We start from the raw sequence: 16,292 nt of genomic DNA on the forward strand, positions 1-16,292 counted from the left end.
GTTTTTCCGTTTCTGTTTCGCAGATTTTCTTCGCCGACTCTCTAATCATCCTTTGCTTACAGCTGTCCCATCCGAGCAAATCTTTCTCCTTCAATCACGTTCCCTGCCCTCCCTCTCGTCCCCTCCTTTATTCTCAGCCAAATTTCGTTTGAAGAAGCTGACCTCGACCTCCTCCTTCCCTCCCTCACTTCCCTTCTCCCTCCCCCACTTCCTCCTCCTTCAGCATGAGTAGTGAGTCCCAAACATCTTTCGCCTTCTTCTTCGCATACTATGCTGACTTCTTCCTTCATCTGGCATCCTTCCTCCCAGAACCTACTCTCCTCGAACAGCTCGCTCTCCTCTCGAACCCCACTCCCGCCGACCTCGATCCTGAACTCGCCTACTCTTCCCTTTCCTCCTCCAAGAACGCTCAAGCCAAAGAGGACGATGGACTCGGCGAAGAGGAGGACAAGGGCAACAGAGATCATTATCTCGAGGTTGGGTGAGTCAGCAGAGGAGGGGAAGGAGGAGGAAAAGAGGAAGGAGCTCAAGCTGACCTTCGTTTTTTTGATCAACAGAACGTCCTCGTTGAGGAAGAACGTCGAGCAGCAGCAGAAGGGAGCTGATCTCGAGGACAACGTCAAATACGGAGGAGAGAGGAGATCAAGGAAACAGATCTTTGACGACGACGAGGACGAGGAAATCTCGGAGGAGGAGGAGGAGGGAGGAGCTCGAGGGGACGACGACGACGACGAGGACATGGACGGAAGCAACGACGAGGGAGCTCAGCAGCAGCAGCAGGACGACGATGACGAAGAGGAGGACGAGCTCGACGAGACAGACGACGAAGACGAGGACGACCAACCTCGAGCTTCCGGATCGTCCTCCTCCCATCAAGCTCCCAACCTCGAAACCACCCAGATCCTCTCCTCCATTCGTCAATCTCGCTCGGAAGACGTCGCTAAAGGTCTGGGAGTCAAACGTCAACTCGAACTGTTCGAGAAGGTCATGCCGTTGAGGATTAGACTGCAGAAGGCGGTGGTAGGGATCGAGGACGTCAAGGTGAGCTCGACCTTCAGCTCTTCTCCTTCCTTCGAGGCTCGAAGCTGACCTTGGACGTTTCGTTTGCTTTCGTGTGTGTTTTGCAGCCCGAGGTTTTGAGAGCTCAGATGGAGACTGCTTCGGACGAGACGAAGGAGATCCTCGCTTCGTGTTTGGATGAGCTGAGGACTTTCTCCGAGGGCATGTTTGAGCTGAGGGAGGTAAGTCTCGAGAGTCGTTCCTCTTCTTCGTGCCCGTCACGTTCTCGAGTGCTGATCTGCTCCCGATTCTGTTATCATTCCTCGTGCCTCCTACAGGGCCTCCTGAAACTCAACGATCCTACCCTCTCCGCCCCTCCTTCGAAACGTCGGAAACTCTCGAGCTCGAACGAGACGGACCCAGCTACCTACTTCCCCGCTGCTACGGCTGACGCTTTGGCTCTTTCGGATCTGTGAGTCGTCACATCTCTTACATTATTTTCTTCCTACTTTCTTCTTCTCTCGACCTTCCTCGTCTCGAATCCTAACCTACCCTCTCTTCCCTCTTCTCCTCTTCCCCTCCCTTCCTCCCTTCCAGCACCCACCCCTCCCTTCTCCTCAACCTCCACAAATGGTCTTCCAAAATCCTCTCCGCCCAAGGTCTCTCCTCCCTCCTCCCTCGAGACAAGTTCCGAGCCGTCCGAATCGGAACGGTCGAGCAGGTCTCCGCTTCCCTCTCGGGCCTCGAGGGAACCAAGAAGGTCGCTAGGTTCCGGGAGGGAGAAGGCTTGGACAAGACTGGAAGGGGGGATAGGGAGTTTTATCAGAGTTTGGTGAGGGATGTGATTGAGAGGAAGGGGAGTGGCGGGGGGTTGGGAGGTGAGTCTTTTCGGAACGCGTCTTCCTTTTCGTTGTCGTTCGAGGACTAACTCCTCCTCTCGCGTTATTTCTCCTGTTCCCACCCCTCCCTTCAACGACCTCTCCGCATCTTTGCTCATCCTCTCCCTCGACCTTACTGCAGCCACCACCTCCGCCCCCTCCCTTCCCAACCGACTCCCCAAAGTCCGAAAGGCAACCCTCGACACTCGAGCTTCCAAAGGACGAAAACTTCGCTTCATCCCTCACGAGAAGATGATGAACTTCATGGTCCCTGTAGCGATGGAGGGCGTCGGAGGAGGGTGGCACGAAGAGCAGGTCGATGAGCTGTTTGGGAGTTTGTTGGGGAAGAGGGTGAACGACGACGATGAGGAGGATGAGGAGCGAGAGGAGGTTGGACTGGGTGGGTTGAGGGTGTTCTAGAGAGCGGGATGTATGCGTTTGAGATCTTTTGGTGCTGGGTTTGGTGCGGGAGAGAGAGAGAGATGGGGAAGAGTGAGGCAGAGACAGTGGAGATTCGACGCGACGCGGTTCTCCTTTTGCTCCCGACCCAGCTTTCCTTTGCTTCCTTCCTACGAGACAGCCAAGACCTGTATCTCGTAAATCTCTTCATCAAGCTATCCACTCGACTCTATCAGAGGCTGAGCGATTTCTACCTCCGCTACCGCATGGGCTCTTCGTCCTTCACTCTCCTTTCTCTGCTCCCTTCAAGCGGTGTCCTCTCACTCTCGACTTCAAAAGCAATCCTGACCCTTCTGCTCCTCCTCTCCTTTACCCATCACCTTCCCTTCTCTTCCTTTCCCTCTCTTCTCTTCCTCCCTTCCTCGACTCTCGCTCAGGATCACACGATGCTCGCCTCGTTCCTCCTCTCCGTCTCTCTCCTCGTCTCGACCTTCACCTCGAGCGCGTTCGCTTCCCCCGTCGACCTCAAGCCTCGACAAGACCCGAAGGATTCCGATCAGAAGAAGTTCTCTTGTGGGAATGGGATGTCCCATGAGGATATGCTCAAGGTTGAGGAGGCGAAGCTGTAAGTTTCTTTTTCTTTGTTCGATCCATTTTCGCGTTCCTCTGCTCTCGCCTTTCTCCACCCTTCTCTCATCCTCGAGCTGACCCAACCTCCTGTTGTATTTTTCTCGTGTTCCAGCACTTCGGCTCTTGAGACTCGCCGATCTCTCTCGGAGGAGAAGCGAACGAACTCTCATCACGGCAGCAGCTTGGAGATCAACGACCTTCTCGAGTTCAGCAAGCTCTACAAGACCAAGATCGTTCCCGTCTACTTTCACGTCATCTACGTCAACGAGAGTGAGTCCTATCCCTTTGATTTTTGGTTCCGAGGGAGTGAGAAGAGGAGGAGAGGGGGAAAGAGGGAGGCGGTGACAATGGCTCGACGCGAGCGAGCGCTCGCCCTGCTCACCTTTACGTTCCTTTTTGTTCTTCGAGGATGAGCACTCTTGAGCTGACTGTTTCTTTTTTTCCTTGTGCTCCAGCCGTTGAAGGAGGATACCTCCCCAAAGGGAGCATCCTCAGCCAGATGACGGTCCTCAACGACGCGTTCTCTGCTTCGGGGATTCAGTTCGTTCTCAAATCGAAGACCTACACCAAGAACAAGATCTGGTTCGAGAAGGCTAGTACCGATGCCAAGTGAGTCTCACTGCCTTCTTCTCTTCCTTTTTCGTCGCTCGATCTCGGTGCTCGACGCGCTTCGGTTTTCGCTTCTCTGACCTTCCTTTCTCTCTGGTTTACTCAAACGTCCGGTTCTTCTTCCCCTTCAGCGGCTTCGCCAACCACTACGACAAGGAGATGAAGCACGCTCTCGGAGTCAAAGGAGCTGGCAACCTCAACGTCTACACCGTCCAAACCAAGGAGGCAGCCGACGTAACCGTCAATCTCGGATACGCTCAGTACCCCTGGAGCTATCTGGACGATCCTGAAGGAGACGGAATCGTGATGCAGCACTACACACTTCCTGACTCTGGAGTGGTGAGCTCACGACGCGACTCTCGAATCCGATCTGACGAGGACTGACCCGACGCGTCCCTCTTCCGTTTTTTTCGTTCAGATCTACGACGGAGGACAGTTCAGCGATGGAATCACCCTCGTTCACGAGATGGGTCACTCTCTCGGTCTCTACCATACCTTCAACCAGCCTGGTCAGTGGGCCAATGTCTTCGTAGCGACGTCTTTGAGAAAACGACGAGCTGACCTCTGTTCCTTTTTCAGAGGGCTGCGACGAGAAGCACGGAGATCAGGTCGCCGATACTCCGGTGAGTCGTTTCGTTTTCTAGCATTAGTTAGGAAGCTGATTTCTTCCCTCGTTCCTACAGGCTGAGAAAAGCGCTGCTTGGCCTACTCTCGCGAATCCCATGATTGGGAGGGACACTTGCCCTCTCCAGTCGGGACTCGACCCTATCAACAACGTCAGTACATCTCATCTGAAACTCCTTTCGACTCTCGTTGACTGACTCGTTCCTCTCTTGTTCTCAGTACATGGTGAGTCGATCTTTCGACGCGTCGATCGACCTCCCGCCGTCGACGCAAGCTGAACCTCCCGTTCTTCTTCTTTCCCTTCTCGCAGGACTACGCGCCCGACGTCTTCTCGACCACCTTCACCATCGGACAGTCGGCTAGGATGATCTTCTACACTGAGCTCTACCGAGGAATCTAAGGGACTCGTTCACCCTCGATCTTTCCCTTTCGCTCGTTTTCTTTCTTCTGTGCAGACCCGTCGTTCCTTCTTTCTCCAGTTTTTGATACCTTACGAACCTGGACATCTAATTAGTCTCGCCCTTCGCTCGGACTGTCGTGGACCAGTCTCCTATCTTTGGGCTTTTCTCTCTGCATCTCTCAAACCGTCTTCTGGGAAAGCGACGCGTCTTCGTCTCCGAGTTTTCTTCCCCTCGGAATCGAGATTGGGAACCGAATGGCCTCCATATCGCTCCTGAAAAGCAAAACTGACAGCAGCGTCCCTCGGAACGAAACCCGGGAGGATCAGAACGACGAACAGGGAAGCTCGCGTCGGAGGTCTGCTTCAGGGAGAGAGCGAGGGCTGAACGAGGACAGACTCTCTCCTCCCCTTCGTTTTTCGCGAGAAGTCCCTTAATCCTCGCCCCATTCCTCTGCTATACATACCGAGGGAAGATGAGCTCGTCCTGTTTGTGGTCCAACGAGAAAGAAAGGGCGATGGGGAGGAGCGGGGCCGGTTTTTGAGTGGCCAGCTTGAACTTCCCCAACCGAATGAAAGCTGAGAGGGAGAGCTCAGTTTCCCTTCCCTCCCTCCCTTCTCCCTCACCCTCCATCTTTCTTCTCTCTCACCAACTACTCTCTCTCTCCCTTCTCTCCCCCTTCTCCCTCTCCACCCCACCCTCTAACTCTTCTCTCTTCTCCTTCTCTCTTTTCCTCTTCTCCAACCATCATTCCCCCTTCACCCATTTCGCACGAAGAAGACTGGATCAACGTCGACAAGATGTCGGGAGAACACGCGAACGTACAACACTTCATTGGTGAGTCTCTATACTTTTTGGAACCTTCGAGGGCCTCCTCGGATGGCTGATAGAGGTGACGAGCGAAAGATCGAGTTGAAGGGAGTCAAAGGGAAGAGAGGGTCGGGTCGTCGGATGAGCTCAAAGTTGGGGAGGAGGACGGACGGGTGGTCGAGCTTCCCTCTCGAGATAAGCTCTCCTCCCTTTCCTTTCGGAGCTTGAGACTTCTCAGTCCTTAGAGACGTCCCTCGACGACCTTCCCATTGGGTTGGAAGGTTGCGATGGTGAATCTGGGAGGGAGGACGTCGCCCGTTGAGCTCGAGGTCGGAGGGTCGAGCTCCATCAGCTCGACAACTTTTGATCTCTCCCTCCAGAGCTCGTCCCTATCCTCCTAGAGACTTCTCGCTCCTCTCATCTGGCTCGGAGTACTCTCAAGAACTCATCGTTGTCAAGTTTTGAGCTTGAAGAACATTTTTGTCGGCTCTCCGAGCTGTTCTCAGCGGCTGCTTCCCCAACCCCATTCCTTTCCTCCAGACCTTCGCTCTCGAGCTCGTTTGACTGACTTTTCTTTCCTTCTTTCTCCTCCTCTCAGGTGGTAACGCACTCGAGAACGCTCCTCAGGGTCCGGTCACAGATTTTGTTAGAAGTCAAGGAGGTCACTCAGTAATCACCAAGGTCAGCCCATCCTCCTCCTTCTTTCCCTTTTCCCTTTCCCCATCAGTTGATTCGAGCTCAACAGAACTGACTCTCCCACTCGCTCCCTCTCTTAACTTCAGATCCTCATCGCCAACAATGGTATCGCTGCTGTCAAGGAGATTCGATCGGTGCGGAAGTGGTGCTACGAGACGTTTGGAGACGAACGAGCCGTCGAGTTCACCGTCATGGCCACTCCGGAAGATCTGTGAGTGCTCTCTCCTCCACTGCAGCTTGCTCTTGAGCTTCAACTCTACCGTAGGGCGAAAGAGCTACAGTCAAGGGACTTGACAGAGAAAAAGGGAAGCTGATCAGGTCTCTGCTTCGTTTTTGATCTTGCGATCTTTCAGGAAAGTCAACGCCGACTACATTCGAATGGCTGATCGATTCGTCGAGGTCCCAGGAGGAACCAACAACAACAACTACGCCAACGTCGACCTCATCGTCGATGTCGCCGAGCGAGCAGGAGTTCATGCCGTTTGGGCTGGATGGTGAGCTCATTTAACTCTCCCTTCTCTTCGCTTCTTCCTCCTTCTCCCCTACTTCGCTTCTTGAGCTGACCTCTTGCTCTCTCCTTCCTCTTCTCTCTTCTCACCAGGGGTCACGCTTCGGAAAACCCTCGTCTCCCTGAATCTCTCGCCGCCTCGAAACACAAGATCATCTTCATCGGTCCTCCAGGATCAGCCATGAGGTCGCTCGGAGACAAGATTTCGTCCACCATCGTCGCTCAGCACGCCCAGGTTCCTTGCATGCCTTGGTCCGGAACTGGAATCACCGATACCGAGATGTCGCCTCAGGGTTTCGTCACCGTTCCCGATGGTCCCTACCAGGCTGCTTGCGTCAAGACGGTCGAGGACGGGTTGGTTCGAGCAGAGAAGATCGGGTACCCCATCATGATCAAGGCTAGTGAAGGAGGAGGAGGAAAGGGAATTAGGATGGTTCACGAGAAGGAGGCTTTCAAGAACTCGTTCCACGCTGTTGCTTCTGAGGTTCCTGGTGAGTTCGACGTTTTCTTGAGCTCCGAGCTTGAGTTTTTGGCGACGCGTCGTCCTTGTCGACTCGTCGAGCTGACTTTCTCCTTTCTTCCTCACCTCTTCTCTTTCTCGCAGGTTCTCCCATCTTCATCATGGCTCTCGCTGGATCCGCTCGACATCTCGAGGTTCAGCTCATCGCGGATCAGTACGGAAACGCTATCTCTCTCTTCGGTCGAGACTGTTCGGTTCAGAGGCGACACCAGAAGATCATCGAGGAAGCTCCCGTCACTATCGCTAAGCCCGAGAGGTTCGAGGAGATGGAGAAAGCTGCCGTTCGACTCGCTAAGCTCGTCGGATACGTCAGTGCTGGAACCGTCGAATGTGAGCTTCCATCTTCCTCCCTCCTCACTTTCCCTTCCTTCTTTCGAGAGCACTCGCTGACTCTCCTTCACCTCCTCAGACCTCTACTCCCACGCCGACGACTCCTTCTTCTTCCTCGAGCTCAACCCTCGTCTCCAGGTCGAGCATCCTACCACCGAGATGGTCTCCGGCGTCAACCTTCCCGCCGCTCAGCTTCAGATCGCGATGGGTATCTCGCTTCACCGAGTTCGAGACATTCGAACCCTCTACGGTCTCGATCCTCACAGCACCAGCGATATCGGTGAGCTCAGATCTCGCCTTCCAACTTCGAACCGAGCTCGAGAAAGCTGACCTCGTTTCCTCTTTCCTCCCCTTCGCAGACTTCGACTGGGTCAAGCCCGAGTCCATCCAGACCCAGAAGAAGCCTCGTCCCAAGGGTCACGTCGTCGCTTGCCGAATCACTTCCGAGAACCCCGAGGACGGATTCAAGCCTTCAGGAGGAGACATCCAGGAGCTCAACTTCAGGAGTAACACCAACGTTTGGGGATGTGAGGCTTCTCTCTCCGCTTCCTGCTTCCCTCTGCTCGAAACTCGACGCTGACATGGTCTTCCTTCTTCTCAGACTTCTCTGTTGGTGCTGCTGGTGGAATTCATAGTGTTCGTCCGATCTTCCTGTCCTCGATTCGAGCTTGTCCGACTTCGACGAAGCTGACTGCTCTTCTCTTTCCTTCCTCCAACAGTTCGCCGATTCTCAGTTCGGTCACGTCTTCGCTTACGGATCAGATCGTCCGACAGCTAGGAAGAACATGGTTGTTGCCTTGAAGGAGCTCTCGATTCGAGGAGACTTCCGAACGACAGTCGAGTAGTGAGTCAAGTTTCGTTCGACCTTCGTTCTGACGAGTTTCTGACGTGTCTTCTCACTCCCCTCCCAGCCTTATCACTCTTCTTGAGACGAGTGACTTCGAGTCCAACGCCATTACAACCGCCTGGCTCGACGGACTGATCTGTGAGTTTCCTCTTCTCCCTCTTCGAAACCTCGACGCGTCGTCTGACCGACTTTCCCTTCGTTTTCGACTCTCAGCCAACAAGCTCACCTCTGAACGACCCGACACCAACCTCGCCGTCATCTGCGGAGCTGTCGTCAAGGCTCACGTCGCTTCCGAAGCTTGCTGGGCGGAGTACAGGAGGGTTCTCGGCAAGGGACAGGTTCGTTCTGTTTTCGTTCTTAGAGACTTCGAGCATCTCGACTTCGACTGACTTCCTCTTCCACCTCGCCTCCCTCAGGTTCCCTCTAAGGACACCCTCAAGACCGTCTTCACCTTCGACTTCATCTACGACGGAGTCCGATACAACTTCACCGCTGCTCGAGCTGAGGCCAACGTCTACCGACTCTACGTCAACGGAGGAAAGACCGTCGTCGGAATCCGCCCTCTCGCCGACGGAGGAATGCTCGTTCTCCTCGATGGACGATCTCACACTCTCTACTGGCGAGAGGAGGTCGGAACTCTTCGAGTCCAGGTCGATGCGAAGACTTGCTTGATCGAGCAGGAGAACGATCCGTGAGTTGAGAACTCTCTCGTTTTCTTCTCCTTTTCCGAGCTGACTTCTTCTCCTCGTCCTTCCTCATCTCGCCCTCCAGCACTCAGCTCCGATCTCCCAGTCCTGGAAAGATCGTCAAGTTCCTCGTCGAGTCTGGAGATCACCTCAACGCCGGAGAGGTCTACGCCGAGATCGAGGTCATGAAGATGATCATGCCTTTGATCGCGTCGGAGGCTGGTCACGTCCAGGCACGTTCCCCTTCTCTATCTCTCCTCTCCTCAGATATGAAGCTGACCTATCTTTCTTCTTCTCTACAGTTCGTCAAGCAGGCTGGAGTCACCGTCGACCCTGGAGCGATTATCGGTATCCTCTCTCTCGACGATCCGTGAGTCTTCGCCCTCGTCTCCCCTCGTCCCACCGAATTTACCTGACTCCTTTTCCCTCTTCCTCTGCCAGATCTCGAGTCAAGAAGGCTCGACCTTTCGAGGGTCTTCTCCCCGCCATGGGTCTCCCCAACGTTATCGGAACCAAGCCTCACCAGCAGCTTCAGGTTCAGCTCGAGTCCATCAACGCCGTCCTCGACGGGTTCGAGAGCGATTCCGCTGGAGTGAGTACCTTTCCCTCCGCCCTTCTTTTCTTCCAGTCGAAACTGACCTCGACCTCTCTCTTCTTCTCAGGTCATCCTTCGATCCCTCGCTGAGAACCTCACCAACCCCGAGCTCGCTTTCGGAGAGGCCAACTCCGTTCTCTCGACTCTCTCTGGACGAATGCCCGCCGACCTCGAGGAGGACATCCGAGCCTCGATCTCTCACGCTCAGTCTCGAGACGGAGCCGACTTCCCTGCTGCTAAGGTACGTCTCTTTCTTCCTCCTTCGTTCGAAGACGCGTCGAGCTCTCACTGACGCCGCGTCCTTTTCTTTCTTCGAACCTACAGATCCTCAAGCAGATCGATCGATACATCGAGAACCTTCGAGCTCAGGAGCGAGCTGGAGTTCGAATGCAGGTCGAGACCATCCAGGACCTCGCCTTCAAGAACCTCGGTGGATCCAAGGGATACGCTTCCTAGTGAGTCTCGTTCTTGATCACCTCATCCTTCGAAGTCGAAACTCTGCTGACGAACGCTCTTTCTTTTTTCAGCATCTACTCCCAAATCCTTCAGAAGTACCTCGACGTCGAGTCGATCTTCGCCGCTGGATCCGAGGAGGCCGTCGTTCTCACCCTTCGAGACGAGAAGAAGGACTCCCTCAACGAGGTTCTCTCCCTCGTTCTCTCCCACTCTCGACTCGCTGCCAGGAGTAAGCTCATCCTCGCCGTCCTCGATGCCATCAAGCTCGCTGGTCTCGTCAGCATGGGAGACGGATCCGCCATCCAGCAGGTTCTCAAATCCCTCGCCGACTTGCCCTCCAAGTGAGTCATCTCTTGCTCCCTCTCTCGATCCTGTCCGAGTTCTGATCCCTTTCTCTCTCCATCTTTGCACCTTCCCAGGCTCACTCAGGCTTCCAAGGTCTCGCTCAAGGCTCGAGAGATCCTCATCTCTTCGTCTCTTCCTTCGTACGAGGAGCGACGACTCCAGATGGAGAAGATCTTGACCTCCTCCGTCACCACTTCCTACTACGGAGAGAGCGGAGTCGGACACAGGAACCCTTCGGTCGACATCCTCAACGAGCTTTCCAACTCTCGATTCACCGTTTACGACGTTCTCTCATTCTTCTTCAAGCACCCCGACCCTTGGATCGTTCTTGCTAGTTTGACCGTTTACGTCCTTCGAGCGTGAGCCTTCTCCGCTCTCTTCCATCATCTGTAGCACCCGCTGATCTCCTTTCCTTCCTTCTTCCTCGAACAGTTACCGAGAGTACAGCATCCTCGACATCCGTTCGTCCTTCCTCTTCTCTCCTTCCTTCTTCTCTCCGCTCGTTGCTGACTCGCTTCGTCTTTCCACAGAACACGACGAGGGAGAGGACGGAGCCGCTGGAATCATCACCTGGCGATTCAAGCTGAACACTGCTGCTCCTGAGCCTTCGACTCCTCGAGTCGACTCGACCAGGTAAGTCGCTGTTTCCGAAGCTCTTCGACGCGTCGAACGAGATCTGACTTCGGCTCTTCTTTCCGCTTTCTCAGGGACGTCTACCGAGTTGGATCGATGTCTGATCTCACCTACAAGATCAAGCAGAGTCAGACGGAGCCCATGCGAACCGGAGTCATGACGAGCTTCAACAACTTGAAGGAGGTTCAGGACGGATTCCGGTTCGTCGCTCTCCCTCGTCTCGTCCCTCCCACAGCTCCCTCGTACTGACTCGAACCCTTCCCTCGCCCGCAGAAACGCTCTCTCCTTCTACCCTTCGTATTCTGCGGAGGAGGTGAGTCGCTTTCCCTCCCGTCCTTCCCGCTCTCCCGTCTGACCTTTCGTCTTTCTTTCCCTTCAGTTCACTTCTCGATACGGAAAGGACAGCGGAATGCCCAACATCCTCAACATCGCCATCCGAGCCTTCCACGCCGCCGACGATATGCCCGACAACGAGTGGCAGCAGCACATCCTCAAGCTCGTCGATGCTCACTCCGTCGACATCGCCAAGCGAGGTGTTCGACGAGTCACTTTCTTGGTCTGCAGGAAGGTGAGCTCGAAGTTCAATCCTCCGCCCAGTCTCTCATAGCTGACGCTTCGACCTTTCTTGCTTCTTCCCTTCTTCAGGACGTCTACCCTTCGTACTTCACGTTCCGGTTCGTCGAGACTCTCGCTCCCTCAAACTCCTCTCGGCGACGAGCTGACCTTTTCCTCGCTTTCTTCGTCTCTGTAGACAAGAGACTCCTTCTAGCCCTTGGAAGGAGGAGGAGAAGATTAGGAACATCGAACCCGCTCTTGCCAGTCAGCTCGAGCTCGGACGACTCTCCAACTTCAACGTCTCTCCCATCTTCGTCGACAACAGGCAGATCCGTTCGTCTTCAGCCCTTTCTTTCGACTTCGAAGACTTTCTGCTGACCCGCTATCCCCTTTTCTCGCAGATATCTACAAGGCCGAGGGAAAGGAGAACTCTTCCGACGTCCGATTCTTCATCCGAGCTCTCGTTCGACCTGGACGGCTTCAAGGCGAGTTTGCTCGATCCTCGATCCTCACCTCAGCCCTCGCTGACCTCTCCCTTCCCTTCTCGCTTTCTCAGGATCTATGCGAACCGCCGAATACCTCATCTCTGAGTGCGATCGACTCGTCACGGACATCATGGACGCGCTCGAGGTCGTAGGAGCCGAGTCTCGAACTGGTGAGGCTCCTTCCCTTTCGTCTCGTTCCAAACTCGACTGACCTCGTTCACCCTCCCGCTTCTCTCAGCCGACTGTAACCACGTCGCCATCAACTTCATCTACAACGTCCTCGTCGACTTCGACGACGTGCAGGAGGCTATTGCTGGCTTCATCGAGCGACACGGTCGAAGTGAGTCATTCTCGTCGCGTCGTTCTCTTTTCTTTTCTCTCTGACGCCCTTCCTTTCTTCCTCAGGGCTCTGGCGACTCCGAATTACTGGTGAGCCTTTTCTTCTCCCCGCTAGATCTCGAATGGCATGCTGACTCTCGATCATCGCTTCCTCGCAGCTGCCGAGATCCGAATGGTCCTCGAGGACGACGAAGGAAACGTCACTCCCATTCGATGCTGCATCGAGAACGTCTCCGGTTCGTTTCTTCTTGACTTTCTTCACTACCTTACTCTCCTCGCTGACCATCGCTTCTCCCTCTTACAGGATTCGTCGTCAAGTACCACGCCTACCAGGAGATCGAGACTGAGAAGGGAGCCACCATTCTCAAGTCCATCGGAACCGACCTCGGACCCTTCCACCTTCAGCCCGTCAACTACCCCTACATGACCAAGAACAGTCTTCAGCCTCGACGATACCAGGCTCACCTCGTTGGAACGACTTACGTCTGTGAGTTCGAGACAGAACACCTTCGATCCGACTCGATTCGAACCAAGCTGACCTTTCTCCTCCGTCCCTCCTCAGACGACTACCCTGATCTCTTCGTTCAGTCTCTTCGACGAGTTTGGACCGACGCTGCTGCCAAGATCCCCTCCCTTCGAATCCCCTCCGAGCCTCTCACCTGCACCGAGCTCGTCCTCGACGAGAACAACAACCTCCAGGAGGTCTCTCGTCCTCCAGGCTCGAACTCGTGCGGAATGGTCGCTTGGGTCTTCACCATGCGTGAGTTTGTCTTCCGATCGGTTCTCTTGACCTTATATCTGACTCCTCATCATTTCCTTGCTATCTCAGTCACTCCCGAGTACCCCAAGGGTCGAAAGGCTGTCGGTGAGTCGAAATCTGCTTCGTCTTTCCCTCGCCTCGAGCTCACCCTTCTTCTTTCACTTCAGTCATCGCCAACGATATCACCTTCAAGATTGGATCCTTCGGACCTCTCGAGGATGACTACTTCTTCAAGGCTACGGAGCTCGCTCGAAGCCTCGGACTTCCTCGTTCGTCCTCCCTCCTCTTTTTCTCCCCCTCGAGACGCGACCTGACCCTCGTTCCTTCTTTTCTACAGGAATCTACCTCTCGGCTAACTCTGGAGCTCGACTCGGTATTGCAGAGGAACTTCTCAACCTCTTCAAGGCTGCCTTCGTCGACGACAACGATCCTCAGAAGGGAATCAAGTACCTCTACCTGTGAGTTTCCCTTCCTCTTCCCTACTTCGCAGCCAGTTCGACTTTCGAGCTGACTCTTTTCTTCTTACGTGTTTCAGTACTCCCGATACCCTTGCCACTCTCGCCAAGAAGGGTTCGAGCGTCCTGACTGAGGAGATCGAGGACGAAGGAGAGCGACGACACAAGATCACCGACATCATTGGTCTTCAAGACGGTCTGGTGAGTTGAACCTCCTTCTTTCTCTCGTCTATAGAGCTCGAACTGACTCTCCCGCTTCTCTTCATCTTTCTCAGGGAGTTGAGTCTCTTCGAGGATCTGGTCTCATCGCTGGAGGTGAGTCTCTTCCTCTTCGAGTTCAGACGCGTTCGAACGATTCGTTGACCATTGCCACTCCTTCTTCCTCTAGCTACCTCTCGAGCGTACGACGACGGAATCTTCACCATCTCCCTCGTCACCGCTCGATCCGTCGGTATCGGAGCATACCTCGTTCGACTCGGTCAGCGATCCATCCAGGTCGAGGGAAACCCTCTCATTCTTACCGGAGCTCAGGCTTTGAACAAGGTCCTCGGTCGAGAAGTCTACACCTCCAACCTTCAGCTCGGAGGAACCCAGATCATGGCTCGAAACGGAACCTCGCATCTCATCGCCGAGTCGGATCTCGACGGAGCTCTCAAGGTCCTCCAGTGGCTCGCTTACGTTCCCGAGCGCAAGGGCAAGGCCATCCCCATCTCTCCTTCGGAGGATTCTTGGGATCGACCCGTTACCTACGCTCCTCCCAAGGGACCTTACGATCCTCGATGGTTGCTGGAAGGAAAGGAGGATGAGGGCTTGACCGGATTGTTCGATAAGGGATCGTTCTTCGTGAGTCTCGTCTTTCTTCGTTCGACGCGTCTCTTCTTCTCGACCTCCTCGCTGACGCTTCTTCGCCCGTCCCCTTCTGTTCACAGGAAACTCTCGGAGAGTGGGCCAAGACGATTGTCTGTGGTCGAGTTCGTCTCGGAGGAATTCCTTTGGGAGTCATCGCCGTCGAGAGTGAGTCTTCTTCTTCCTCTTTTTATTCTTGGCTCGAAGGCTCACGAGTGCGAGTCAATCCTGATCTGACGTTTCTTCCGTCTCGTCTTCAGCTCGAACCACCGAACGAGTCGTCCCCGCCGATCCCGCCAACCCCGCTGGCTTCGAACAGAAGATCATGGAGGCGGGTCAAGTCTGGACTCCCAACTCGGCTTACAAGACCGCTCAGGCTATCATGGATATCGATCGTGAAGGTCTTCCTCTCGTCATTCTCGCCAACATGCGAGGATTCTCTGGAGGACAGCAGGACATGGTAAGTCGCTCGTCTCTTCTTCCTTTCCTTCTTCGAAACGAGACTGATTGTTCTCTGTCTTTTCTTTCCTCAGTACGACGAGATCCTCAAGCAGGGATCCAAGATCGTCGACGGTCTCTCGAGCTTCAAGCAGCCCGTCTTTGTCTACATCGTCCCCAACGGAGAGCTCGTGAGTTCTTCGTCTGCTCTCTTCGACGACCTCTTTCCTCGAGCTGACCTTCCCTTTCGTTCTTTCCCTTTTTCAGCGAGGAGGAGCTTGGGTCGTTCTCGATCCTACCATCAACGACGCTCAGATGGAGATGTACGCCGACGTCGACGCTCGAGGAGGTATCCTCGGTGAGTCACTCTCTTCTCCCTCCTTTCTTCTCGCCTCCCAAGTCCTGACCTTTCCTCTCTTCCTCTTTACCAGAACCCGAGGGTATCGTTGAGATCAAGTTCCGACGGGACAAGATCGCCTCCGTCATGGCTCGACTCGACGAGACCTACGCTTCGCTCAAGGCCGCTACGAACGACGCGTCGAAGTCGGCTGAGGAGCGAGCCAAGTCCGGAGAGCTTCTCAAGCAGCGAGAGACCTACCTCCAGCCTACCTACATGCAGATCGCCCACCTCTACGCCGATCTTCACGACAGGGTCGGTCGAATGCAGGCCAAGGGTTGCGCTCAGGAGATGAGGTGGATCGAGTCCAGGAGGAGGTTGTATTGGCGACTTCGAAGGAGGCTCAACGAGGAGGTGAGTTCTTTCGTTTCTCCCCTTCTTCTTTCTTTGAACACAAGCTGACCTTTATCATCTCTCTTCTTTCTTCTCTCTCTTCCTCTCTCTCTTCCTCTCTCTCAGCACCTCCACCGACTTCTCCTCAAGGCCGACCCCACCCTCGCCCTCTCCGAACGACGAGACCTCATCCTCAACCTCGTCAAGGTCGAGGCTCACTCCGACGCCGACGTCGCTACCTGGGTCGAGGCCAACGCTGCCGACATCGCCACCGAGGTCGCTCGAATTCGAACCGCCTACGTCTCGTCGCAGATCGTCGCCTTCGCCGAGAAGGATCGAGGAGGAGCTCTCGAGGGACTCACCGCCGTCCTTCAGACCTTGAGCGAGGCCGACAGGAAGACCTTGGTCGCCAGCTTGTCTCCTCAGTAGTTTCGTTTCATCGTTTGCTTTCTCGTCTCATTCTTAGATCTCCTTCTTCTCTGTTTCCCTCTCGTTTCAGTTGCATCGTCTCTCCCTCTCTCTCTCTTTTCCTTTGGTCTCTGTGCTCGTTCCCCTCTCTCTTTTTCTCACTGTTTCTTCCCCGCCCCCTCTCTGCTTCGATACTTTCCCTCTTTACGACGCGTCTCTCTTTCTCACCTTTGCTTTTGTGTTTCTCTCCGCTCTCTCTCTCTTTCTCTCTCTCTCTCTGTTTCGTGCGATAATCATCTACGGTTCACATCTC

General features: G+C 54.6%; 3 protein-coding genes across 3 annotated transcripts; all 3 read left to right on the forward strand.

Annotated features, from left to right (window-relative positions):
* Nucleotides 1-224: 224 nt before the first annotated feature.
* On the forward strand, nt 225-2,297 carry BDY24DRAFT_414261 (AATF family protein; the record flags this gene model as incomplete). The annotated part of the gene is made up of 7 exons (XM_076643281.1): nt 225-231; nt 310-481; nt 558-1,041; nt 1,128-1,241; nt 1,338-1,471; nt 1,597-1,877; nt 2,020-2,297. 7 exons carry the CDS (start codon nt 225-227, stop codon nt 2,295-2,297), a joined length of 1,470 nt encoding a protein of 489 aa, XP_076497713.1.
* A 295-nt stretch (nt 2,298-2,592) lies between these two features.
* On the forward strand, nt 2,593-4,901 carry BDY24DRAFT_385607 (zinc metalloprotease). Its single transcript, XM_076639990.1, has 8 exons — nt 2,593-2,901; nt 3,019-3,176; nt 3,362-3,515; nt 3,647-3,854; nt 3,934-4,024; nt 4,095-4,138; nt 4,199-4,291; nt 4,450-4,901. The coding sequence occupies exons 1-8, from the start codon at nt 2,723-2,725 to the stop codon at nt 4,537-4,539; spliced, it is 1,017 nt and encodes a 338-aa protein (XP_076497714.1). The 5' UTR covers nt 2,593-2,722; the 3' UTR covers nt 4,540-4,901.
* A 1,333-nt stretch (nt 4,902-6,234) lies between these two features.
* Nucleotides 6,235-16,292, forward strand: ACC1 (acetyl-CoA carboxylase ACC1; the record flags this gene model as incomplete). Its single annotated transcript, XM_076639991.1, has 43 exons — nt 6,235-6,254; nt 6,397-6,537; nt 6,645-7,042; nt 7,156-7,401; nt 7,481-7,681; nt 7,761-7,928; nt 8,003-8,037; nt 8,121-8,245; nt 8,313-8,386; nt 8,462-8,586; nt 8,665-8,939; nt 9,020-9,167; nt 9,237-9,304; nt 9,376-9,526; nt 9,597-9,770; nt 9,854-9,984; nt 10,057-10,326; nt 10,405-10,689; nt 10,763-10,791; nt 10,861-10,963; nt 11,038-11,163; nt 11,237-11,276; nt 11,343-11,531; nt 11,609-11,637; nt 11,715-11,851; nt 11,920-12,003; nt 12,075-12,173; nt 12,242-12,343; nt 12,409-12,432; nt 12,501-12,578; nt 12,647-12,829; nt 12,905-13,102; nt 13,246-13,371; nt 13,440-13,560; nt 13,638-13,758; nt 13,833-13,872; nt 13,946-14,400; nt 14,487-14,571; nt 14,664-14,863; nt 14,937-15,032; nt 15,109-15,199; nt 15,273-15,592; nt 15,698-16,292. The coding sequence occupies 43 exons, from the start codon at nt 6,235-6,237 to the stop codon at nt 15,998-16,000; spliced, it is 6,414 nt and encodes a 2,137-aa protein (XP_076497715.1). The 3' UTR covers nt 16,001-16,292.

Source organism: Mrakia frigida, assembly GCF_051309035.1.
Source record: "Mrakia frigida strain ATCC 22029 unplaced genomic scaffold BDY24scaffold_11, whole genome shotgun sequence".
Taxonomy (NCBI): Eukaryota; Fungi; Basidiomycota; class Tremellomycetes; order Cystofilobasidiales; family Mrakiaceae; genus Mrakia; species Mrakia frigida.

Bases quoted from the DNA above. Each gene is read 5' to 3' on its own strand.
- BDY24DRAFT_385607 (XM_076639990.1), top strand. From the start codon at position 2,723: ATGCTCGCCTCGTTCCTCCTCTCCGTCTCTCTCCTCGTCTCGACCTTC. The intron at 3,855-3,933 runs GTGAGCTCACGA...TTTTTCGTTCAG, and splicing joins CACTTCCTGACTCTGGAGTG to ATCTACGACGGAGGACAGTT. The intron at 4,292-4,449 runs GTCAGTACATCT...CCCTTCTCGCAG, and splicing joins GACTCGACCCTATCAACAAC to GACTACGCGCCCGACGTCTT.